General features: G+C 45.0%; 1 protein-coding gene across 5 annotated transcripts in view; it reads right to left on the reverse strand.

Annotated features, from left to right (window-relative positions):
* NADK (NAD kinase) overlaps positions 1–27,077 on the reverse strand; it is a 798,433-nt gene that overhangs the window by 413,364 nt on the left and 357,992 nt on the right. For 2 of the 5 annotated variants that reach the window (XM_069610161.1, XM_069610160.1), the window contains exon 2: positions 7,893–7,965. The exons of the other annotated variants lie outside the window; for them this stretch is intronic. In XM_069610161.1, coding sequence (XP_069466262.1) covers positions 7,893–7,956 — 64 coding nt within the window. In that variant the 5' untranslated portion in view covers positions 7,957–7,965. The remainder of the gene's footprint in view (positions 1–7,892; positions 7,966–27,077) is intronic. 5 annotated transcript variants of the gene reach the window in all.

Genomic DNA, 27,077 nt, shown 5'->3' on the forward strand with positions numbered 1-27,077 from the left:
GTTCATCAGAAGTGCATTCCCTTGGATCCCTTCCCGGGAAACCTGGACACATAATCTAAGCATTGAGTGTTTTCCGGGGTTGCAAAAAAGTCCATTCTTAGTGCAGTTTACTTCAGCATGCAACCCACATCAAGAGAAACGACTCGGAACAGCGATCATTGATTTTCAAAAATGAATGATGGTGTTATGTCTGTCTACAGAACCCTTGGGGAGTACGGGTACTTTTTGCTAATTATTCTCAACCAGTTTGCTTTGAAACAAAAAGCGCTCTGCCTCATTTAAATGCAGCGGGTGCCTATGGGTCGTAGTGAAAGCTACTCTGAATATATCACCTTGCGGATCTAAGTCAAAGCACCATAACTTCCCAGAGCCGCGACAGGTTCCAGAAAAAAATATATCCGGGCACACGTTCTTAAAGTTCAGAAAAATGAATTTGTTTAAATAAACAGCCAACAGTGCATAGTTTTGACCTCCAATACAACCATGGACAAGGCAGATAACCCCAAACAAGGATTTAAAATGTTGCCACGCGTTGCGTCCTCAAAAAGATTATCAGGTAGTTACACATCCATTTTTCACAAACTTTGTAAATATAAAAAGGAAACGGAACCCCAAGTCTAGTGTTCATCACATGTCATGTGACCATGTGCTTTAACCAGCTAGTTTCAATGGTCATGCCATTTTGGAATGGAGCCCATGTACGGAATAAGAATAGGACAAATCGGTTTTTCTAACTAGAATAGAACCAACATAATCTTGTGTGTTTCTATATCGTAATGGAAGGAAGGTTCTGAGAACACATTTTAAGAGTAAAGAGCTAAAGTGCAAGTGCCTCAAAAATTATAACTAAACAATTGCACATTTCATATTGTCAAAATCCGTAACAAACTCATGACCAATGGAGAAAAGCAATTACAGAAGAACAAGTATCCCACGGGGATCTTTCATGAAGAATAATACAGGTTATCCAACCCAAGTGGGCATGGTATATCTCCAGATATCCAATATACCAAATAATCAATACAAATACATCAATAATTCATAAAGATTCAGTAAGAAAGACACAGCTTATCTAGAATATATGAAATTGAACTACACAAATAGAAAATAAGAAGTACAAAAGATTAATTCAAAGAAACATAATTCCTCATAACAATGATGTCCTTTAGGTTTCATCATGCCAAAATGTATTATCAACCTTGATTCCATTTGGCGCAATTTGAGTTTTCCGTTACCTTTTCGTTTGTGTTCTCTAACATGTGCAACGGCAGTATAAGACATTAATGTAACATAACCATTGAGAAATTCTTTAAGGTGCAAGCCAAAGGATAACCAACGTCACCATTCTTGATGGCTCTTTAATGTTGCAAAATTCTAAGTTTCAAGGGTCCTATAGTTGAACCAATGTACTTCAAATTACAAGGACATTCTATTAGGTATACCACACATTTTGTAATACAATGAAATGACATGTCGATGTTCCATATCCTTTGTTTGTTGTATTGAACTTGGTCACAAACTCTGGCATGAGTACACATTTTACATTTGTTGCACATAGAAGCCATTTGATGTCTTAACATTACATAGCCAATTATCATGGTCCTGTTCCAACTCAATGGGCATACTATGTGCAATGTAGTGCTTTAGAGAATGTTATTTGATGTGAACTGGCTAACGCCTTACTCAAATCCTCATCACTTTGTTTTCGGACACAATGGATATTGAGGTACTGTACACTAACATTGCCCGCAGTAAAACCCCACGCAGTCTCAATACTATGCTTAATAGATGGCTAATTCCACATAATGTGCCAAATGATGACTTGACAGCCTGGGCAGTGGTTGTACTTATGAACAGCTGTTCTATGTTCAAAGAGGACTACTATTTCTAACGCAAAGGCAGGGCTATGGGCTGCATATTTGGCCCAAATTTAGAAATGTACATATGGCTCCCTTTGAAGAGACCTTTATTCTTGACACTGTTAATCATGACTACAGTTGATCTCTAAGCACCATCAGTACTGTGGGAAACCAGAAGGTGTCTCACTTGCTAGTCCCTGCGGATCTCTCTCGTGGCCAGGGCACGCCCAAGGCCTTTGGATCCAGATCCTCAGGGTGGACCAGTGAGGGGTCTTTGGGGAGTGGGAGACCGGGTGGTGAGATGCAGTATCCCTCTTTCCTATAACACCTTTACACCCATTCCATCAGATACTCTTACCTGTACAAACACTTCACATGGACAACCCGCTCTGAGAGCAAACAGACTAACACCCGAGCAGTATACCCGACATGTCCCAATACAATGGTCAGGCATTTACTGACCATCACTCACACCTGACTTCCATTAAGCTTCTCCACACGGATAAAAGGCAGAGCACCAAAGCTCATTCTGAGTGAGGCCAAGCACACGAGGAAACAGCAGTTTCAAGACGCCAGCTGAATGAGAGAAGAAAGACAGCAAGACAGGAGGGAAATTCCCTTGACCTTTCCAACTAGACAGTTACTTTCACGATCCCTCATGATTAGAAAGAGTAAGACCAGGAAACTAGGCAGAAGAATTCTGTATTGCAGGTCGGAGATACCCGGGTCCCTCCCACGTCACTAATCAAGGCGGGGAGAAGCAGCAGCCACCGTGGCAACATCCTTGGCTCCGCAAACAAAGCAGTGTCAGTGAAATCAACACAGCCGGTGAGTTGGGGAGACGTACAAGAGCGGTCTATTTCGAAGCCAAGGTTGCAAGCAGCAACACTGTATGGCAAGCACAGAATGAACATTAAAGCTTTTGTGATAAAAGACGCAAGTTAAGTTGAACTGCCTGAAGAGTCTTTGATACAATACCTTTGACAGAGTGGTCTGGCACCGGTGGGTGCTCAATTGAAAGTCTCTGTTAGGTATCCAGCTGCGAAGTGGCAGAAGTGAAAGTTAAAAGGGACATATTAAACAGAGAATGAAGAAATGTGAATCAAAGTGGTCCTGCGACGGGTAAAGAAAAAATCCTGCACACAGTCAAAAGTCTTCGATTTTGGAATAGTAAAGAAAGTTTGGAAAATTATAAATTTGGTCAGAGTCCAACTGCGGGAGACCCAGAGTGAACAGTGAATCACCAGAGTAGTTGTGCATATAAGAACATCGGGCCCTCCGAAAAAAGTGACTTTGAATGGCAAAGAGTTTGGCACAAAAGGTCCAGATAATGAGATTTTCAACTGCATCCTTAAGCCAGAGTATGTGCTAAGCTCGAGTGTGCTGCCTTGTCCCGTGCTGAAAACATGGGGAAGGGAAGCTAACCGCTCAACTATCCTGACTTATCATTTCTTGAACACTTCTTTTGTAACAGTGTTCCCCACACCATTGGTATTTAGAAGTAAGGATTGGCAATAGGTTTAATAGTATAGGCTCTTTTATTTTGACAAGTCACCACTAGGACTGCGTTATTATTTGATAATCGTAGCCTGATCCCATCTTTAGATTTAGGATTATACAGGTGTTTTTTCAAACCCAACTGAAGTTCAATAAACACCCTTGAACTGTGGACCCTTGGGTGTGTCTTACTGTTGGATACTATGCCTTCCTTACAGTACATAGACAATATTTTCTTCATTTGGACTGGAACATCGGATCAACCGCTTGAATTTGTGGTGTGGATCAACAATCTTGACCCAGATTTACATTTCACCTGTGAGCATTCACAGTCCACCATCTCATTTTTTGGACCTTAAAATGTTCAAACAGAATGACCTCTTGGAGACTGCACTTCTATAAAAGTACGGAAAGTGACCATGCTACCTTTTTCTAGTCAGCATCCACAGAGTTTACTGAATAATATCCGAAATGGGATGTTTCTGTAATTGTAACACACTGCTGCATTCTAATAAAACATGCAGGCATCCTACAGAAAAGATTAAGTCAGAGGCTATCTGAAAAAAATAGTTAACCATCGTTTAAAAAAGAAAAAGTTGCATGTGGACATACTGGTCTGTGCGACTACTTTTTGTAAGTTCAGCACACCTATTCGAGATACAATTCGAAAGAACTGGAAATCTTGTCCACCATGGACATTGGCTTGGAAAAAAACTTTTCCCTTTAAGAAAGGCAGAAGTCTTAAACAAAGCCTAACTATGGCGAGTAGGATGATATGCATCCATAATTGTCGGTGTTGGTATGCATATCAACGATCAGTTGTGGGCCATTATCCCTGTAACTTTGGGTAGCCTGTAAATTGTCCCTCAAATTTCAGTCCTTTGAATATGTGGGAAAAACCAGGAATTGTGTAGTTTTACTACTTGTAAAGGTAAAAATGTGCAAAAAAACGATATGTAGGCTAAACATCTCGAGAGGTACATCTCAGAATCAATGAGCATCGCTCAAAAATCCACAATGAGATCTCAAATGCACCTTTGCTTTCTCATTTTCTGGAGCATGGGCATGAGGTAGAGTTCAGATTGTTCTGTATTGAGAAGGTCTAAGATCCAACTAATGCCAAAACAGCAGGACAGCTAAACTACAAGAAACAAATGTGGATTTGTCTATTGAAAACGCTTGAAAGTGTGCTGATTGCCGTTCAGGAGTGGGATTGTATGGGCAATTAATTCATCTCCTGTCCAGGTTGTTTTTATATCAGCAATCATTCTATTTTATCTTAATTTGCCTGCATTATTCATCAATTTGAATTCCATCACTGGCTAGACCGTATCCCCGGCTCTTTTTTCCAAGGCAATGGTAAATTACACAGTCCATCACTCGTAAAATCATTGTTCCAGTAAATTTGTGGTTTAGCACTTTGCCCTTTGCTATCCACATACATATGTTGTGCGCAGTCATTCACCAGGACTATGGTACATTTGTGTCCTTAGTTTCCCATCTTAAATTAATTTTAGTAGTTCAATACATTGGCTTTATTCATTGTTCCGCACTCATTGAAGTTTCCTTGCACTACTGCTCCATTCTTCATGTGCTTTGAATTTTTATTTCATATCACTTTCATTACATGTACCTATACGTGGAGTGTTGGTCACATCATGTTTTATTCAATTCCAACATGGTCACCTGTCAAGACTAACTAATAGTCCCCTTTCCACTTCTTTGGCCCAAGTGTCAGCACGCCAACGCTGACTTCTGCAAACTTTGAGGTCACCTTCATTGAGCCGTGTTTCAGGCGCAGGGATTACAGAAATACATGTGGCGTGGAGTGCCTGGATGCAGCGTTTTGGACATGCTACTCGTGAGCTTCCTAGCGGTAAGCCTTTCCTCTCCTCCGTTTGATATAACAAGCATATTTAATGGGGTCACACCAATATGTGTACTGCAAAGCAGCACCTATTCGGCTGCTCAGGCAGGATATTTGCTTTTCTTTTCATGCAGTACCTTGCGGTCGACACTCCTGCTCAATATTTGGGCTGCTGCATGCAGTCGAATTATTGTTGACAGGGTGCGTCACCCGGCGGTTGTCTGCCCATCACTGTGTTACAGTACACAAATTGCCAGTGTTCGCCCCTCTTTTGGGTAAGCTTTCCTTTGGATTACCCATCGACCTACCTTAATTTGACAATCCTGGTTGGGTTTGTCATGATCTATTTTGGTGCAACCCATCCAGTTCCCAATAAGTGATTGAGCAATTTATTTCTGGTTTTCTTTTTTGTTTCTCTGTAGTGCACACACCCTTGCTGGCATGATTCAACCAGCAAATGGTTGCTTCCAGGCCAATTCATCATCGTTATTGTGGCAATAAAAATTTAGACTGCACTATTCTGTTGAATGCAGAATTCGTATTCCATCGGGCAATGGTAATGCCAGCTTTAGGTACTTGGCTGTACTGATCTGTGTTGCAATTAATACGCTGATACAGATTTAGACTATGGGTGTTTCTCTGGTTCAATATTATTCATGTGGTTCTTGAGAACACTTAAGGTGTTCGGATTAATGGCATGCCACTGATTTTATGATTTGTGGTTTTCTTAAGTCTATACATAATGCACTGGACATGTTGGTTGTGGCAGTAGGTTAACACTTTGCCTTCAATTCTTCTCAGAGTTACAGGTGTTCCCATGCAGAGTGTACTTTTAGTTAATGACTCCGTTTCTCATGCAGGTTTCCTCATTCTTTGTTGGCTTCCTGCTAATTGTTAGGCCTTCTTGAATTATACGGCCTTGATTGAATTAAAAGTATAGCTAAAATTTGTTTTTTTTGTACTAGACTGCATAACTGGCTGTTCAATTTGTGATTTACGTATCCCCAATATTTATTTTCATAGTTTTGCTCGTTTCTTCCCCTGATGAAGACGTCGCAAATACTGTATTAATGTTGAAACCGTTTGGAAGAAGCCGGCAGACAATTACATCAAACTGATTAATCTAGTTTCCCCTTGGCTACATATCAGTGAAATTTATGTTCACGGTTTAGTTTAAAATTTTGTGTTTGAGAATTTTACACAACTCCTTCCTTTTTGAATTAGTTCATATACACAGGATGTTGTGGATGTGGTTTGTGTATATTGTAGGATTGGATATGATGTGTGTTATGTTGATTAGGTTGAGTGTGTCCCAACCAGTTCTTTGCTGCTGTATGTACGGGTGAAGTGTTTGTTTTAATGAACTGTAAATAAAATACCATAAATTGTTTAAATACTTAAATGGTTTTGTTAATTTATTGTTCCAGATTTCATAATTCAGTTTTCTTATCAGTTTTTGGACAAAACCCTTCTCATAGCACCAGATTGTACGCTATATCTGGAGATAAATCTAATGATCTACCTTGGATTGCACATTCAATATATCCAATTTTGATAGGGTCTATTGACATATCCGAGTAACTTCATATTAAGAATCCCGAGTAACTTCATATTAAGAATCAGTCTCCAATACTTTTAGCCTCTACTTTAAAGTCTTCTCTAGAACAGTTTCTCTTCACCCGCAATAATTATCCAAAAAAGGAATAGAAGGAATACTATCTATCCAGGATTTAGGATGGTAACTGGCCATGGAGCAAGGAATTAGATTAATAGAATTTCTTTACAGATTAGAAACCAATTGGTTTCCAGCTACATAAAATTTCACATCCAAAAAGATCAGTTGCTTAGAACTTGCAGTAGTAGTCAATTCTAAATTCAGCACATTGTCATTCTGCTCTATAGGTCCATCCCAAATCATCTATGAACCAATACCAATGTATCACATTATATCATGTTAGCAATGTAACACATATTTACCATACTTCTATGACCATGCAAATACTTCCTCCACCATCCCATATACAGATTTGCATATGTGGAAACCATGCAAGAACCCATGGCTGTACTGTTTGCCTAAAATATTCACCTTCAAAACAGTAAAATGTTATGCTTAGAAAAAAATCCAAAATAGATTTTACATTTTGTTTTGTTGCTTATAGGCCCAGAGTCTAAAAAGTACTTGCAGGCGTGTAAACCATACCTGTAAAATGCAGGTACAAAGATATCACATCAAGGGAGACTAGAATAGAAAAACGGGTCTAGAAATGTAGCAACATCTTGTAGTAAGGAACTGTTGGATTAAACAATCAGCCTCCCAGTTGGTTGCACAATACTTGTGTACTTTAGGCAAACACATACAGTATAGAGGCCACAGGGTATTTTTTTTTATTTTCCCAATCCAACACATTTCTCATACGCCAATCCTTAAGTAAGGAATCAAACAGTTTTGTTTCTGAAAGAGCTTATACACTTCTGTCAAATATAGATTTCTTTCCCAAACAACCACACCCCCACCTTTATCTGCTTCACGTATTATGATGGCGGTGGCAGCTTGCAAGTTTATCGCTAGATGTTGTATTGCCCATGTGTTATTTAAGTGTTCTCAAAGCCATCTATTTTGCTAATATAAGGACAACATTTCGATTTTATTCTCAAATTACATGCCATACCTTTCAAAAGAAGTGTCTCCATCCAATGTTTCAATGGATTCTCCTTCGACATCAGAATGATCATCTAGATTTTCTAAACAAGTCAAAGCGGATAAATATTTTACAGAGAGGGATTAGTTTCTCTTATTAGTTTCTCTTATATCTAAAGAAAGAGTAATAGGCTTAATATACACTTTGGTCATATGGTATTTAGTCAATCCAAGTTTCCTCATGAACTTAAACAGGTCAATGCATGAATTGGTGAAACCAAGAGCACAAACTAATTTTGGATATGAAATTTGTGATGGTTTAGTTGTAATTTGAGGTACTTGCACTTTAGTTCATTACTCTTAATGTTAATATTTGTTCTCAAAACCTTTCTTACATTACTATACACAAACAAACGTAATATTATGTTGGTTCAATTCCAGTTACAAAACCCACTCATCCCATTGATATTCCCTATATGGGCTCAGTTCCAAGATGGTGACCCCACTGGAACTAGTTTGGTTGAAGCACATGTGATGAACATTAGAGGAAGAGAGTGTTGGGTTTCCTTTATATATTCACTGAGATTGTAAAAAACAAATTAATAACTGCCTGATGAAGTCCTGTTGAGAACGGAATGCATGTCAACATTGTAAAACTTAGTTCATGGTTGTGTTGGAGGTCAAAATGATCGACTTTTGACTGCACTTTGACAGAACATGTGTCTGGGTATATTTTTTCTGGAACCTGTCACAGCACTAGGAAGTTATGGCGCGGTGTCTTGGATCTTCAAAGTGAATATATATGATAGATTACTCACCGTAATCTTATTTCTGATGCTTGTATCTGCTAAGATTATCATGCTATGCAGAGTAGATCTAGTGGTAGCCGTAGAGTATAACTTTTTTTGTTTTCGAAACTCGAAAAAGGGACGTCGACAGGGCGTGCCAGTAATACTATCCCGAGTGTGACGTCTACTGTACCCATGGTCCTTCATGCGTCGAGGTCCCTCAGATGGTTTTGTTTCTTACATGAGGAAGCATGAAGTGTAGCGGGAGTACAGGTGTAATAAAGCAAATGAGAGTAGATAAAGCCAGAGAAACATCTATACATCCTCTACTTCACAGGGGAGGAAGGGGGTGCGCATGTGACTCTAAGCAGATACACGCCTCAGAAATATGATCACTGAGTAATGTATCCCTTCTGAGACTTGTGGATCTGCTTAGATCACAAGCTATGTGTAGATTAGCAAGCAGTGTATGCAGAAGATGGTGGGTTGTGAGAAAGTACAGCGGAAAATAGATGTTTTAGCACCGCTTGTTCCACCTGTGAATATTCTTTAGAATATGTGGCAATAGAGTAGTGCTGAGCAAAAGTATGTATAGAGCTCCATGTTGCTGCTTTGCAAATGGTGTCCAGCGGGACGTCTACGATAAATGCCAGAGTGGCTCCTGTACCCCTTGTAGGGTGAGCTCTTGGTATGAAAGGCAGAGTCTTGTTTGCTAAAGAGTAGCAGAGTTGTATGCACTTCACTATCCATCTGGAGATGGCTTTATTTTTTAAAAAACGTCATCACCTTCCCTGCTAGGTGCCATGGAGACGAACAGTTGGTCTGTTTTTCGTAGTGGTCTTGTTTTGTTTACATAGTAAAGGACCACCCTCCTTACATCTAGTGTATGGAGTTTTTGCTCAGCTGAGCTTGAAGGTTTTTGAAAGAAAGCTGGTAGTTTAATGGATTGGTTAACATGGAACTTGGATATGAACTTAGGAGAAAACCTAGGGTGTGTTCTTAGTACCAACTGGTCTTTATGTGTAACAAAGAATGGGACTTGCACTGACAAAGCTTTTAATTCACGGACTCTTCTTATGGAGGTGATAACCACCCAAAAAGCCATCTTAAAATGTAAGGTGTTAAAGACTGGATTTATGCATAGGCTCAAAGGGGTGTCCCATGAGCTTTGCAAGTACTACATTTAGGTTCTATCTTGGCGGTGGGTTTGAAATGGGGGGGGGTGAGGAGTAAAGTCTCTTTACTCTTTCCATGAATGCCTTCATGACAGGGACCTTCCACAACAACACCTTGCTTTGAGAAGTGGTGTATACGGAGTCACCAGATGAACCCTGGAGTGAAACAGTCCACAGTCAAGTAAGTGGAGCATGTAATGAAGAATGTGTGATGGAGTACATTCTATTGGGTTGACATTTGACTGGCACCATATTACAAACCCTTTTCACTTGTTAAAATAACAGTGTCTGGTGTTCACTTTTCGTGCCTCCTAGAGGATTTCCATACACCTTTGAGCTAGTTTGAAATTGCCAAATTCTATGACTTCAGGAGCCAAGCTGCCAAGTTCATAGACTGAGGGTGTGGGTGGAACTTTGCTGTGCGTGCATGTTGTAGGGGCACAGGTGTTTAATTGGATCGCAAATCGCCAGTTTGCACAGATGTGGAAACCAGGGTTGTCTCTCCCACATAGGAGCAAGTAGGAGGGGGCGGGGTGTGTGGGGGGGGTGTGTGTGTGTGTGGTGTGTGTGTGGTGTGTGTGTGGTGTGTGTGTGGTGTGTGTGTGGTGTGTGTGTGGTGTGTGTGTGGTGTGTGTGTGTGTGTGTGTGTGTGTGTGTGTGTGTGTGTGTGTGTGTGTGTGTGTGTGTGTGTGTGTGTGTGTGTGTGTGTGTGTGTGTGTGTGTGTGTGTGTGTGTGTGTGTGTGTGTGTGTGTTTTCTCCCTGCTTGTTTATGTAAAATATGGCAGTGGTGCTGTCCATGAGGATTTGTACTGTCTGTCCTGACAGGTGCACTTGCAAAGCTTGTAGGGCCTGGAGTACTGCGAGCAGTTCCAAATGGTTTAAGCGATTTTGGGCTGTGATCTGTGTCCACAGGCCATGCGCTGTGTGGTGAAGGTAATGGGCTCCCCACCCGGTGAGTGATGCATCTGTTGCGACAACTGCTTGCACTGCTGGGTTGTAAAAAGGTTTTCCCTTTAACAGGTTTTGCTTTGTCCACCAGTGTAGTGCTTGAACTAGAGTTGGCTTAACAACCACTAGATCGTCCCCCTGACTGCTTGCCTGAGACCACTGTTTTGCTAACCACTCTTGCATTGGGCGCATGCGCAACCATGCGTGTGGGACCAGGTAAATGCATGATAGCCATCCTCCCAAGCAAATGCATTGCTTTGCGTATGGTTACATGGCGACCGGCTAGATACTGTGCTATTTGCCACAGTATGTTTTGGACTCTTTGTTTTGCTTGGAATGAGACTCTCGCTGTTTGAGAATCCCAATTGAAACATAAGATTGATTGTTCCCTCAGTGTTTTGCTTGCAAATTTGGGGGCATTCCCATCAGCCAGTCGGCCAGGTAAGGGTACACTGGGATGGATTCTCTGCATAAGAGCGCTGCCACTACCGCTAGTACCTTGGTGAAAACCCTTGGAGCGGAGGCTATGCCGAAGGGTAGCACCTTGAATTGGTAGTGCTGGTTCGCTATTTCAAGTGCAAGAATCTTCTGTGCGCTAGGAACATTGAAATATGAAAGTATGCATATTTCATATACAAGGTTGCTATGTAGTTCCCCTGTTTCAGCAGTGGGATCACTTCCTGTAGTGTTGTCATGCAGAATTCTTATGGCCTGACATAGGTGTTCGCAGGGCGCAGGGTTCGATTTTTTTTGGCACAAGTAAGTACATTGAATAAATACCATGGTTTACCGGGATAATTTCTATGGCATCCTTCAGTAGTGGTGCTTTGACTTCTTCCAACAGGATGCAATGTAACTCCTGTGAAGTTTGCCTTTGACTTGGCGGGTGGTTGGCTGGTGTTTGGATTAGCTCTATGCAATAACCCCCCCCCCCACCACTGTGGAAAGTACCCACTTGCTTGAAGTGATCCACCTCCCATGCATGGGTAAAGTGTGAAATACGACCTCCTACTGGAGTGGCATGGGAGGGAACCTGTAGCTGGTGATCATTGCTTGGGAGGGGTTGAGCCCCCCTCTTGCGGAGGATCTGCCCCTACTCCTAGACCTTGTTTTGGCCACTTTCAATAGGCATGTTTAAGAGTGTAGCCTGGGTCTTCAATTTGAACCCCTACTGGCAGAGCCATGCGTGGAGCTTTATCAGTATGCCTTCTGCCACGATCATTCCCGCACTGTCTGCTGCTTCCAAGTTATTTTTAAGGACGCAGCTGGCTACCTGTTTCCCCTCAGCAATGGTGAGTGAGAGCCCAGTTGTTAAGGGCTCTGGGACGGAGTCTATCTGCTGAGTGATTCTGTTCCATTTGTGGCAATTATAGCTGGCTAATAGTGTGTTATTTGCCACCCTCATCTGACAGGCTGCTGAGGGAGCTACCTTCCTGCCCAGGGTGTACATTCTTTCACTCTCCTTGTCCGTAGGGGCTTCGGCAGAGGCCAGAGGGGTTCCCCACTCTCCTTGTGGTGGTGACTACCAGAGAGTCAGGTTCAAGTTGCCCCCTAATGTATAAGGGGTTTGAGGGGGGCTGGTCTAACCATCTTTTTGATGTGCGGCTTGACTGCCTGTGTCAAACTGGGTGTAAGCAGAGAGGGTTGAATACATCCCGGGACCTATTGTAACAGAGGGGATAAATTGGGTTGCTGATTTTTTTATCCCCAAGGATGTCCTCTACAAAGTTTTCATAGACTTGGGCTTCTTGAGTCTATTTGGAAGTGCTCTGCAGCCTTTAGGAGAAGGTCATTATATTGCAGTCGGTTGTCTATTGGGGAGTCTGCCACCGGTGGGTTAGTGTGGTCTGGACACTGGATAATGTATACGTCATCAAGTCCCCGGTGTCCCCTTGGTCCTCTGGTTCTGTGTATGAGCCAGGGTCTTGTGAGCCTTGGGTGTTGCAATAAATAAAATAAATAAATAAATAAAAGAGGTTCCCGAGCCAGGTCCTGATGCGACGAGGTGGTAGCCTGCGTGGTGTCTAGGTGGGCTTTTTTGGCAGTGGGCTGAGTGGCTGCAACCCCACTTTGAGTTTCTGCCGCTCTGCTCTGTGGGGCCCCTGAAGATTGGGGAGGACCTTAAGGTGACCGACAAGGTCATGAGGAGAATGTCCAGTTTTATAAACTTCTTTGACTAATTGTTCTGTGGCCCATTTGGAGGAGCTGGACAACACAGAAGGAGCAAGAGTAGGTGGAGGTTCTGAAACAGGGGTCTTTTTATGATGCATAGCCCCTGAATGGGTGCCGTCGGGCATAGCGTAATCCCTAATTTTAGTAGCCTGTGATTATTTAACCTGGGTGCCGAAGATTTATGGTTTGACATTTGGGACTTTAGAAGGGTGTCGCAAACATGTTTCTTAATTACCTGCTTCTCTTAACTCTTTCTGGAGGCAGTCGACGCGTCTTCCGACGCCCGGTCGTCAGCACCTGTGGACTTCCAAGATTTATACGTGGTGTTGGAAACTGATTTTAACGTCTGTATCGGGGGGCCTGTCGTGTGGGGATTGCGACGGAACAGAGGACAGGGAGTGTACAGACCTTCCCCTCAGCACTACGTGTGGCTTACTGGTTGAAGTCATGGCCACCTTTTGCCCGTGGGGAATGTGCTTGGTGTGATGAGACTTGGTAGTGCTTGAGGCACCGGGTGTCGTCCCAGTAACAGAACCGCCGGCCTTCCTGTTGGGGATAGGGGCACGCACGTGGGATTCTGACGGATCCCGATCGCCCTCTGCGTCACTTGGGACGTCGTTTCTGCCATCGCTAGAGGGTCCCTCGACGTCCGTGGCGGCCTCGGCCTGCATGGCGTGTTGGGCCAGTGCTTGGTTTTACGGTCCTTTAAAGTCTTTGGCCAAAACTGTTTGCAAGACTTGCACTGTCCTTCGGCGTGGTCCCTGGGGAGACAAAGGTTACACACTCAGTGCAAATCCTTCCAGGCAAACTTCCTGTTACAGGAAGGGCAGAATTTAAAAGGAGTGTTCTCCATCACGTATAAGGAAGGCAGCCTGGCGAAATAAATGGGAGTAAAGGGGAATATGCATTCTCTTAGAAAGACTAAGTCTCCCCCTGCTCTCCCTACTGTGGAGGCCGAGGCCTATTGAGGCCTTGGAAGGTCACAGTCAATGGTCTGTCACGACAGGAGTCGCTGTCGTCGACGGATGGTCTTGTCCTTGAAGCAGTTGCTGTAGATCGAACGGTAAGATCTTGCGGTAAACTGTTGTCGAAACAGAAAGAAATGCTAAGTTTAACTTTTCAAAAAGTAATGCTGTTTGCCAAGAAAGAACTCCCCAATATACGTCCAACTACGATGGTGAAAAAAAAACAATCTGAGGGACCTAGGCGCGTGAAGGAACATGGGTACAGTAGATGTGACACTAGGGATAGTATTACTGGCACACCCGGTCAACCTTTTTTTTTTAAACAAAAAATGCAATACTCTGTGGCTATCACTAGATGTCGGCCTATGCGATACAAGCAGATCCACAAGTCTCAGAAATTATATATTATTACAGTAGGGATGTCTGTGCAATAGGGACTGGGCATGCTCACAGCCAACCCCATGCACACAGGATCCTCCCTACAGCACCAGCTCTTGCACTCAGTACCGCATTTTCACAAATGTCCTACAGCAGGCTCTCTTCACAACTGTGGCTCCAGCTCCCATACTCCTCTCCCTTCCCTTGCAGCAAGGCCTTGCACTGTCAGGAGGCAGTAGGGGGTGTTCAGCATGGCCCTCAGCCTCTGACTAAAAGAGGAAGATGGAGAATGAGGAAGAGGTACAGAGAGATGGGGGTAAGACAGAGGTTAAAGGGGGTGAGAACTAAAGAGTACAATGTTCCCCTACTATGGGTGAAATCTGCCATCATTCCCTTACTTTATGTCACCCAAGCACCATTCCTAAACAAAAGTAAAGGACACTTTTTTTAGTTTGGGCTATTAGGTGGCAGTTCCCAAAACGATTGCATTTGGGAACTCTTTCCGCTCGATTAAATCAAGCCATACCATCAAACGTTGCACTTAAAGTGCCTGCCAGTGTTTTCTCAAAGCAGTCTTCTGAAAGTTAATGACTTAATTGGATCTGTAAACAGCTACTTGTGTAATAAGCATGTCTAAATCAGGTCTGCCTTCAGCCACTGGATGGGAGTACTTTCTTACCTGCAACTGAATTTCTCCAGCGTTGGTATCTTTCAAGGATTCACATGCTGTGAATCTTTCCTGTCGTCAGGCTGGGATACCTCCAACTTTAACCTAGTGTTTTCCTATGGAAAACCTGGACACTTCAGTGTCCCATCAACCTCTTTTTGGGTGTTTTAGTCAATACCAATAGGATGTCTGGTATAAATTCACTGTGCCCGCGGCTTCCCTTCAGATTTTAACCTCCAAAGTAGAGTAAACTCGAACCAAGGTTTGCCTGCAGTGGTGGCCGGAGGGCGTATGCCAATCCATGAAAGATATCAACACTGGAGAAATGGAGTTACAGGTAGGAAACTACTCCCTTCTCCAGCATTGGATCTTTCATGGACTCACATGCTGTGAATAGATTACACAGCAGTATGAAAAATCTGGAGGTGCATGACAGGCAAAACAACCCCATGCCCCAGGCCAAAGCCATGAACACAATGAATATCATTCACCAACATGCATGATAACAAAAAACAGCAAGCGATAGAGCAAATGAACCCCGGAAGCTGCAGGGCTTTCCTTTTTGAAACAGGCGTTGGAGGACCGCCCTTCCCCCCTGCACATCTTCCACATCTTGCTGTCCCAGACAGTGCCTGGTGAAGGTATGCGGCACCACCCAAGACGCTGCTTGGCAAATGTCATTGAGCGGTATACCAGCCCATAGCGCAGCAGACAACGCCGTGGACCTCGTAGAGAATGGGCCTTAGGAGTGCCCCTCAAGGGCTTGCCAGCCTTCCCGTGACAAAAGGAAATTGTAGAGAAGACCCAACGGGAAAGTCTTTGCTTGGAAATAGACTGCCCCCTATTGGAAGGACCAAAAGCCACAAACAACTGTCTTGACTTCCTGAAGACCCGAGTATGGTCAAGATAAAACGTCAACGCCCTCTTGACGTCCAGGGAATGCAGAGCTCTTTGCGCCGGAGTGGCCTCCTTAGCGAAGAATGCAAGCAAGGCAATCGTAGAGGGTTTGTGAAGCTCCGACGGTACTTTAGGATAAAGTGAGGATTAGTAGACAGGAGAACCTTGACCCTCATGAATCGCAGATACGGTGGGTCAGTGACCAGCGCTAAAATTCAGACATCCTTCTGGCAGATGTCATCGCTACCACAAACGCAACTTTCCATGAGAGGAACTTCAAGGACGCCGTCGACATTGGTTCAAACGGCGGCTTCATGAGAGCAGAGAGAACCACATTGAGACTCCATACCGGAGCAAACCTTTTCTACGGGGGAAATGCCAGAAAAAGTACTTTCAGAAAATGCTTAACCAATCAGTCAATGAACAGAGGAGTAGCATGGCGCCATCTCGTGAACCTGGATATGGCAGCCAAATGCACCTTGATCAAGGACAATGCCAGGCCCCCCCTGCAGCAGGTAAGGGAGAATCTGGGCCGGAGATACTTCCAACGGCTGCACGTCCGGTTGTTCCTCACACCAGGCACAGAACCTCACCCATTTACAACTGTAGGAGATATTGGTGGAAGGTGCCCTTGCTGCCGCGAGGATCCAACAATAGTCCTGCAAGATACCTAGATGACCAAACTGAGTGGTCAGGAGCCACGCCGCCAGGCTGAGTGATGCCGGGTTGTGATGCCACACCCTTCCTTCGTCCCGTGATAGCAGATCCTGCTCTGACCCCAGACGAAGCGGTTCGTCCACCACGATATGAGGGAGATCAGAGAACCAAGTCTGCCTGGACTAGAACGGGGCCACCAAGATCACTTTGCATGGGTACTTGCGCACCAACTGGATTGTCCTCCAAATCAGAGGAAACGGTGGAAACGCATATGAGAACAGGCCCGTCCATGGGAACGAGAATGCGTCTCCCTTTGATTCCGGATGAGCCACCATGCTGGCAAACAGAGGGCACTGCTTGTTCTCTGGCATGGCAAACAAGTCGAGAGGTGGAAACCCCCCCCCATTTCTGGAAGACCTTCGTCACCAGTTCTTCCTTCAGCTTCCACTCGTGCAACTGACCAGCGTCTCTGCTGAGAGCATCCGCCTGAACATTCTGAACACCTGGCAAATGATAAGCGGCAATGTGAATTCTGTGAGCAATAGCCCAATGCCAGACCTCCTGAGCCTCCCTGGACAGGAGCTGGGAATGCAAGCCACCCTGCTTCCGCAAATAGAACATTGTGGTGGTGGTGTCTGTCAAAACGCTAACCACTGCACCTTGAATGAGAGGTAGAAAGGATTTCAGAGCACAATCCACCGCTTGCAACTCCAGCACGTTGATGTGCAACAATGCCTCCTCCCGAGGCCAGAGGCCCTGGACTTGAGACTGGTCGAGGTGCACCCTTTAACCCACCTGAGAAGCATCCGTCACTACCATGAGCTGAAAGTGTGGCTCCAGCAGGGGCATGCCCCGTACAAGATTTTCTGTGCAAGTCCACCACCGGAGGGCTTCCACCAGGACACGGGAGATGACCACCTGGTCCAACCATAACCCCCGACTGACCACCAGTCAGCGAGAAACTCCTACACCAGCCACATGAACAGGCGACAATTCATGATGAGCGGAATGCAGGACGCCAAGGACCCCAAAAGCGACATGCAACTCTGGACCGAGACCGTAGTTTCCGGGCCCCACTCTCCGCCTTGGACTGCAACTTCTCCACTCTTTTGCCCGACGGTTTCAACAGATTTTCATGCGTAAGAAACGGAGCGCCGAGGAAAACCAACTCACTGGATGGCATCAGACAGGATTTAGCAAAGTTGACAGCAAATCCCAGCCGTTGTAACAGGCACATAGAAGACTGGAGAGACTCAAACGTCCTTTCTGGAGACTGCCCCCTGACCAACCAATCGTTCAGTTACAGGTACACATGATGCCCCTCACTACGGAGGAAAGCAGCCACCGGAGCCAGGTACATGGTGAACGTCCTGGGAGCCAACTTCAGTCCAAACGGGAGGGCACGAAACTGGTAAAGTTAGTCCCCGACCACGAAGCGCAGGAACTTGTGATGTTTTGGCAGCATCGGGATGTGGAAGTAAGCGTCTTCCAGATCTAACAACGCCAGGAACTCCCCGGGCTGCACCGAGTGAATGACATCCTGCAATGTGAGAATCTTGAAATTCAAGCGTTGCAGATTTTTGTTTAACGGCCGAAGATCCAGAACAGGCCTCCACTTGCCATTGGGCTTTTTTAAATTATTATTTTTTTTTTAAAAATCACAAAAAACACCCCCTGGCCTCGTACAACCCCTGGCCTGGTTCCGACACCGGGACTGGTTATATTGCCCCTTTCGCCAACATGAGCTCCACCTCTTGTCGCAGGACTGAGATGCAGCTGCGCCACCTGTACGGGCGGTATAGGGAGTAGGCCGCCGAAAGTGAGTGGCCATGTCATACTGTATCCAGCACCCAGTGGTCCGTAGTAATAAGATGCCACTCAATGTTTTTGCAAAACTCTGCCCCCTAGTTGACTGCCTACATGGCAGTCATTGCTGAGGCTTAGACTGCCGGCCCTAAGCAGCCGAGGCTGCTCGACCCTGCTTACGTTGCACCCGATAATCTCTGTTCTCCTGCGTGGACTGGAACGAGCGCCTGAAGCCTTGTGAAGAGTAACTGGAGGGACCTTAACCTCTGTCGCGCAAAGCAGCAAATCTGGCATTACCAGAGGCCCCTCGAAATGCCCGAAAGGGCCGAAAAGAGCGGCCACTCTGTAGCGTACACAGGGACTTCTCCGTCCGAGTATTCCTTCATCCCCTTCAGCGCCTCGTCAATTTATTTTCACCAAAGAGCTGCTCACCCTCACAGGGCATGTCCACTACTTATGCTGGACCTCTGGCCGAAAGTCAGTGCAGCGCAGCGATGTCTGCCTCCGGAGAACACCATTATTTATTTGTTTGAACCCGGATTCCACCAGGTCCACTGCAATTTTAATGCTGTGGTTGGAGGCTTCCTCCCCCTCCCGAACCAGCAGCATGGCTTCCGTGCGTTGTTGCTCCGGGAGATGATCTAAGAGCGGAGCCAACCGGTGCCAAATCTCCCTGTCATACCGGGCCATAATGGCCAAGGAGTTTGCCACCTTCACTGTTGTAGCACCCACCGTGAGTACCTTTTTTCCAAACGCATCCTGCTTCCAGGCATCACTGGCCAGTGTCGTAGCACACTTGTGCTGGCTCCTTGCCTTCCGACTAGCTGCTGCTGACACCACCGACTCCGGCGTGGGTTGGGACGTGAAGCATTTGGGGGTAGATTCCGGCGCTTTAAACTTTCTCAAGACGCCCCTTCACCGCCGGCTCCAAAAACGGATGGTGCATCGTACGCAGACCCTCCTGCCACACGTGGTCCAAAATGGGGACAGAGAAGACCGCCTTCCGTCGTTTCCCCATGTGATCGAAGAGAAAAGTCCTTACTTTCCTCTTCAGGAGCAAGGCCAAACTCTTGGCAAGCCTTCGCCACCATCGCGTGAAAGGCCCCAACATCATCCGGCGGAGACGGCTGAGCCAGGCTCCTAGGAAGCTCCACTTGAGGGTCCGTATCCCAGGTATCGGACCTCCTGGGCGACGAGGACACCGTAGACAGCGTGTCATGAAGACTACTCTCCAGATCCGATTCCACCAGCTCCCCCTCCTCAGGATGACTTTTGGGAAGGCCCAAGCCCACCGGCGACGGCAATGGCAGCCGCACTGGAGGCGATTTCCTGGGGAAGACTCGGCCGAGGGGCTTCCATGGGCACATTGTGTACCACCGGAGTCACCGGGCTTGGAGCGACCGGAAGCCTTGCATCTAACTGTCCCAACGACGACTGGAGCATACTCAAAACCTGCATGGACAGCAGAGTGCGGATTCACCAAAGGGGAGAGGGGCTGGCCAACCTCAACCCCCTCTGACATAGATGGACACATCGACTGCAGGTACAGCACTGATAGATCAAACAAGGGCTCATGCTCGTCGATGAAGGAAATGAAAGCAGCACCACCACTGTCGACAGAGGAACGTCCGTCGATGAACCCTTAGTCGACGGTACCATGGCCTCCACTTCTCCTGAGAAGCGGTCCGCTTGGATGAAGTGCTGGAACAATGTTTCGAAGAGTCACGGCTGGAAGACGATCTATGGTGGTCCTTTGACGCAGAGTGCTTCTAGGAGAAGGACTATCGGGATTTCGACTTCTCCCTCTCCGCCACCGTGGCCTTCTGCCCCGACTTCTCGGGCCTAGCACTTGCTTCTTTTGACTTGTCCGGTCTTGCCGAATTGGCCAAAGAGGGGCCAATCGATTTAGACTGATATAACCTGGATCCAGAGGCTCCACCGCCTCTCCCCACTTCCAATGATGGCACCCGCATGCGCTGCTTCTTAGAGGGGGGTTCCACAGACCTCGCTCTCTGGTGCGTAGACACCTTATCCGCTGGAACCGCAGACTTGCTCCGCCGGGACGAACCCACCTCCAAGCCCGGGTAATTTCTGAGAAAAGCCTTGAAAGATCACATGCATCCACAGAATGATTGGGGTACAGACAATCTGCATGCCCGTCCCCCTCAAAGAGGTTCTTCACGTCGCAGGTTTCACAAGGCCTAAACAACGATTTATTGGGGCCCGATGACATGAGGGCCCAAGCAACGAAAGCACGTGTAGAACACGAAGAGTAACTTGAAAGAAAACACGAGGTGATCCCAACAGTTGAGACGGTTGAAATCTGAAGGGAAGCTGCGGAAGCGGTGCTATTTATTCCACACGGCCTATTGGTGTAGACTAAAACACCCAAAAAGACGTCGATAGGACACTAAAGCGTCGAAGTTTTCCATAGGAAAACGCTAGGTTAAAGTTACTGAGGTTTCCCAGCCTGACGGGAAATATTCACAGCATGTGAATACATGAAAGATCCAATGCTGGAGAATAAGTACCATGGGTGTCCTTCACTGAAGTAATGTTAAAAACAAGCACTGGCAAAGCCAACGGTTTTGGCTTGTTTAAAAGCATTAGGCATTTGCATTTGCCAAGCACGGCTATTAGATGCCCAGGGACTCACACTATTTTGCACCTCCTACCATCAATGGCCAGTTAGTACCACAATGGCAGGACCTGGCAATGCCTTTCCCAGACCTACACAAAAAAAGCAACCTGTTGGCAATGCTTGTTTTTTTAACTTCTCCCCTACTGAGGAATCAGACCTGGGCTCTACTGGTAACACTCATGGGTCCCATGTATCCGAGATGTCTCGCTGGGGAGGTTGATTTTTTCAATTAAAATTGTATTTAGTTTTCCAGACAAACATGAAACATAACCCTTCATAGCCAATAATACGCAAACATTTCAGAACAGATTTCCCCAATCTAACATTAACTCTCCCTGTAAACCATTATCTTTTCTACTTGGATTTGATTCATGACCTCTTCCTGTATGCTTCCTACCTTGTTTTAAAATATCTATATAATTTCTTTTCAGTTTCTCATAATTATCTTTCTGGCACTATCTAAAGCAATTGTGATCCACTTTCCTGTTGGTTGGGCAAGTATAGCGCGGATGCTGGGCCCCATAAGGCAACTGCTGCTGTCTTGTCGATATTTATAACCAGTGTATGGTCTATAGACGGCAATATGCTTTGCCAAAAATGTATGGTCCTTTTTGCTAGCAATGTCTCAAACATTTGTCCAACTCAGTCCGATTGATTCTCTTTACCCTTATAGGAAACTAATCTGATCTATTGAGTAAGCAATATTAAATATCTTGTGTTTAGGTTCCTTGAGCCATATTACCAGCATTCTGCCATTTCTTGCAAGTCTCATCCCTTACCACCCCCAAATCCGTCTCCTATGTGCTCTTAATAGGCAATCTGTTATTTCTTCCAACAGTAGTATGTATGCCTTGGCGATCTCGTTCCAGCCCTGCCCTCCGATCTCTATGTATGTCTCGAATGCACAGAGCAATTGGCTATCTGTTCTTAGTGGTAGTTTTGGTTCATTTAAACAGTTCCTTAATTGCAAGTATTTCTAAAAGGTCTTGACTTGGTAAGTCGTACCTCAAACAGATTTTCAAAGGATTCCAGGGTATTATTTGCATAGCATTGCTTCAAGTGTATCATGCCTTTATTAAACCACTCCCCCCCTACCAAAACAGCAAGTTCACTATTCTTAGCCAACTATTGTTCCATATGGTCACGTTTTTAGTCAACTCTGCTATTATTTTGCTGCGCAAATGCACACTTTTTCCAGATATTAGCAGAATGGGATAGAATAGAATTAGTGTGACCTGGGGTGTTCCTTTGGTTACTAAGCTCTAATAAAGTAACAGGTTTTAAGAGAGCTTCCTCATATTGAACCCAAAAGGGTAATTGTTCCCCTCTTATTCCTGATCTCGTGAATTGGGTCAACCTGGTGGCCCACGGCAAATGTGTTCCTTGCTTAGATTTTGCCCTACATAGTTTTTCAAGTTTGATTTTAGGTTTTTTGTGTTTCAATTAGAAGTTTCTTAGCTTTGCGTTGAGCTTTATAAGTACAGCTGTTAAATCATGCATGGGATACATACAAATTCTGAATGAGTGCAACCATCCTATATAAGGAGACTTTGCCCATGTACGAAACTGGAAGGTCTGTCAATCTGCTGAAGTCTCTAGCTATGTTCGTCCACAGCTCGTCCAAGTTGATCTTAACCATTTTACATAGTGAGGGGCAGAGCTGTATAACCAAGTATATACTTTCCATTTTGTGTGTATCAGGGATTTTGAAGAGGTGAGGCTGTTCCTGGGTTTTGGATAATTGAAGAAAGTCTTTTTATTTTATAGCCAGTTATGTGACCATACTCTGCAGTAATGTTTAGAATATGTGATATGCCTTTTTCTGGATCATTTAAAGATAAATGCCATCTGCACATAGTAGCAGTTTCAAAATATGCCCTCCCATCTTAAAGCCTGAGATTCTCTCCTTTTCCCTGATCGTAACTGCTAGAGTTTCTAAATGAATTGCAAATAGGAGTGGTGAGAGGGGACAGCTTCCCTTTGTTCCCCACTCCAAATAAAATGCCTGTGGCGGGTCCCACCCCATACAAATCAATGCCTGTGGGTTTTTGTCAACATTTACCAACCAATTAATACAATTATTGTGAAACCCAAACTCCTTTGAGTGCATCAAGGAAGGCCCTCCATCCTATAATACTTTATTTCCATCAACAAGAGATCAGAACTGCTTTTGTTTATTTTATTAGACTCTGGGACAGAACACCCATTGAGAGCTGCCACAAAACCCTGCTTAGCATGCGTTTGTAGTTCTTATTGCTACTAAAAAAGAGGCGGCAGAGGGAAGAAAAGAGTGTCAGAAGGAATAGGAGGAAAAGGGGCGGCATAGGGGTGCAAGGGCAAAAGGGGGAATAGAGGGGGGTTTAAGAAAAAGGGGGAATACACGGAGTAAAGTGAAGGCACCGAGAGGAGAGGGAGGACAGGCATACAGGTGCAGGAGTAGAGGGTCAGTTGCACCTCAGCATTCGATAGACAGGGAATACAGTGCTGGAGAGGAGAACGGGCACGCAGGAAAACAAGGGGTCTGTATCTCTGGGTAGAGTTGTAGAGCAAAGTGAAGGATAGATGAATAAAATGGGCTGAGATATTGCTACGCTGGACAGAGAATGGCATGTTCAGGAAGAGCGGGGCACTGCATCTGCAAAGAAATGGCTATTTAACCTTTCCAGCGCCTTGTCATTTGGCAAAATTACACTTGTATGTAGACGGGTTGTAGCACACATGCCCAAACAACGCATTTTTTTTGTTTGTTTTAGGATGGATTTTTATAAAGTAATTTGTTTTAATTATCAAAGGAATATGACGTTTGATTTACTCACTGATACTTCAATAGTAATACTTATTTATATTTCTTTAACAGATCATAGGGACAATCCAGCAATGCTTTCTTGTATCGTTTTGGGTTGCACTAATAACAGCCATGCTAAAAGTCAGAGTACAGCCTTGCATGTATTTCCAAAGGATTTAAAATTAATAAAATAGCTCGAGCTGTGGATTTCCAGTGTCTGAAATTGAAAGCAGAGCCAAGGATGTCTCGGATGAATTGAGGGGCAATTGATTCCGCGCCTGCAGCATACACTTCTCATAAGATATGTACAAACAATTACAGTACACTAAAAAGCATCGTCCCAGACTACTTCGCTAATTACTTCCCAATGCAGTTCCAACTGAATTTCAGCACATGCTGACCTGGCCGAGTAGCGTACGCTGCGTTTAATTTATTTTACCATTTTCCAAATGTGCCCGTATAATAGGTCTTATAAAAGACCACTCAATATATTGAAATAGTCTGAACAGGTAACAATGAACTGTTTTCAGCCTTGTGGGGAATATTTCCACTGATATATGTTTTACACTAGTTTCCTTCGTGACACAATGTACTGGTGTATCCGCACTTTAAAGAAACTCTAATAGTTCAGTGCACTGGGAGCCTTTACAAACGCACAGTCCCATTGCGTCCTTTAAAAATAGGTCATTTAAAAATAAATTACCATGCCCGTCTTTAGGTAAAACGCACTGATGTAATTACAGACCGTTACCATGGAGGAAACCACAGACACGTCCAACATAACTTTAACACAAACTTTTTTAAATGGTTTTTGCTGTGGTCTAAATTATACAATTGTTCAATAGAAAATGGACATTCGTATTATGACTATATACATGGATTAAAAGGACTGATGCTACATCGACCACTATTCCAGAGTCAACAGCAATCTCATTCACCTTTCAAGTAATTTATTTACACTATTCCTTCAGATGAGACTATACAAAAAGTGTATTTGTTCAAGTTCAACTTAAAAACATTGATTGTTATGTATAATTAGCTTTTGATATAAACTGGCTCATAGGCTTCTTGGTCAATATGGACCATCTTTTACATGCAATTTGCTTTTTAATGTTACATCTTTAGTATTACAATTACTGTTATATAGGCAGAGAATGGAACTTCAACGTACTATTCTTCTACGGCAAGCAGTCTGGAGGAGGAGAAGTGATCATTTATTGATTAACAATATCTTTTTTACATTTAAGAAATTGTATTTTTTTGATAATTTGCAATGCGGTCAGCAAATTGCAAAGCATTAGATCAACAACCTTGATGTATTTATCGCAGAAACACATGCAACAATTAAAGTAAACGTAAAAAAAAAACCAAAAGGTACCGTCACTGAATAATAGACCGTTTCACTATATGAATGCTGTATGTTCTTGTTTATAAACTTTAGCTGCTTAGCAAAAAATTCAATCAGTGAAACCAAATAACATTACAACATATTAAAGGGGCCACAACTGAAGCAATACATCTTGCAGGACGATCTCGCACCAACTCCTGAGACATCTCTGAAGGTCATCAGGTACAGTTTTCAAATAGGTCTGCGAGTGGCGGGCACCCAGCGAGGAAGAGAGCTCATTGCATTAACGGAAAGAAGAAAATGCAATTGAGCTAAAACCAAGGAAACATGGATACCTGCAAGTGGCCATTCAATAGCCATTGGGGAGATTCTGGAAGAACTAACACCAAGTTCCTTGCAAAACACCAGAATTATGATGGCTTAAAGCAGAAAAAGAAATATGCCTCCTGACCCATACAGATGAGAAGTTTGACCATCCTTCTGTTTTATTATAAGAACGCAACCCCGGGCTGTGTTCTGGTCCTGGAGAAAGCGGCTAGACCTAGCAAAATCTGCTGAAACCTGTAGACCGATACTTAGCGTTCAGGCTAATCGCCTGAACCCCCAGGACACTGACTGATCGAGTGCCCGGGTTGATAAAATTATGATTTTTTATATTTCACAGAATTATCGGTTTAATTTGTATGCACTCAGGAGGGTGAGATTAAAATAAGAAACAGAGTGTTCGGGTTTTAAATACAAGCAGACTGGAAAGTCGTGAGCTAGCCTAGGATCAGCTCATCCACTATCCCCCATTCTAGATAGGCAGCACGTATGCGCCTACTGGGAGACAGACAAGTCATCATAATGAGGGATATTCAGACTTTCCAATAGGGAGATTTAGTGAGCTATAGGCGACTGTTGTGAAGTTGTGAATATAGTCGTCTGTTTAGTGCGTTACAATTGTGATTTTCAGGGAGAATGGGCTTGCGGAGCAGCTGCTAAGATGGCTCCCTAGAACGTTAGCTCCACACAAATCCAACGAAGACCAGCAGACAATGGAGGTTCTGCTGATCCAGTGACCCTGATAAGTAGCCCAAGGGGTCCTGAAGGTGGGGAGGCACTGATTGAGCAACCAGGCAAGAAGATTTGACTGCCTGCGTTCCGTGGCGAGGAGCGCAGCGGTGCCTGTATCTGAACGCTGCTGCCGGCACGTCACAGCCAAATCTGGAAGCACTGCATCCCTGAAGGGGAGAACCACTCCGAGCAGCAACCTGCCGTGTCTGCCGCGACTATTGGTGGCCGGTGGAACACCCGACGGGCCTTCCTCCCTGACCAGGTGACTGCCCTGCGGCTAGCTGAATACCCGTTGCGGACCGCCAGGCCGCCCCGCCATGTGAGAAGCAGTAGTGCAGCGAGAGAGGTGCAGCGGTCCTGCTTGCCTCCCTCGCCCCTGGACCCTCCGCTACTGACTGGGGTGGGGGAACCAACGAGGACTGCAAAGGCACTTGACGGTTGGTGACCTGGACACCAGCCATTACGCACCATTGGCTGGGGGCGCTGCCGGTGCCGCGGGCCACGCTGATCGCCGCAGGGCAGTCCGATCGAGGAAATTCTGGTGCACAAGACCTGTGCCTCTGTTGAGGTGGGGGACAGTCGCCCCCCCTTTCTATTGGCTGCCCGCATTGGGGAATATCCTGTATCCTGTGAGGAGCTGAGCCGTAGGCGAGGCGGTCGACCAGCGTCATATTGAGGCCCCTGCTGTGGCACCACTGCAAGTAATCTGCCCTGAAGTGACACTATGCCCGTGAAAGATCATCACCGGATACGAGCAGCGCGGTCTGCGCCAGAGACATTGTCCTTTGCGCGGTGCCTGGTGCTGGGGGCTGTCGCAGCTGCTCGCCCCCACTGTAGTGCACTCTCCCTAGCGGCCAGGGCCAACATATTTCAGTGATCCACAAGCACCAAGTAAGTGCATCTGCCACATGTGCCCCGCGCCTGGCTCCCCA

This window comes from Ambystoma mexicanum, chromosome 8 (genome assembly GCF_040938575.1).
Source record: "Ambystoma mexicanum isolate Mex_15411 chromosome 8, UKY_AmexF1_1, whole genome shotgun sequence".
Lineage (NCBI taxonomy): Eukaryota > Metazoa > Chordata > Amphibia > Caudata > Ambystomatidae > Ambystoma > Ambystoma mexicanum.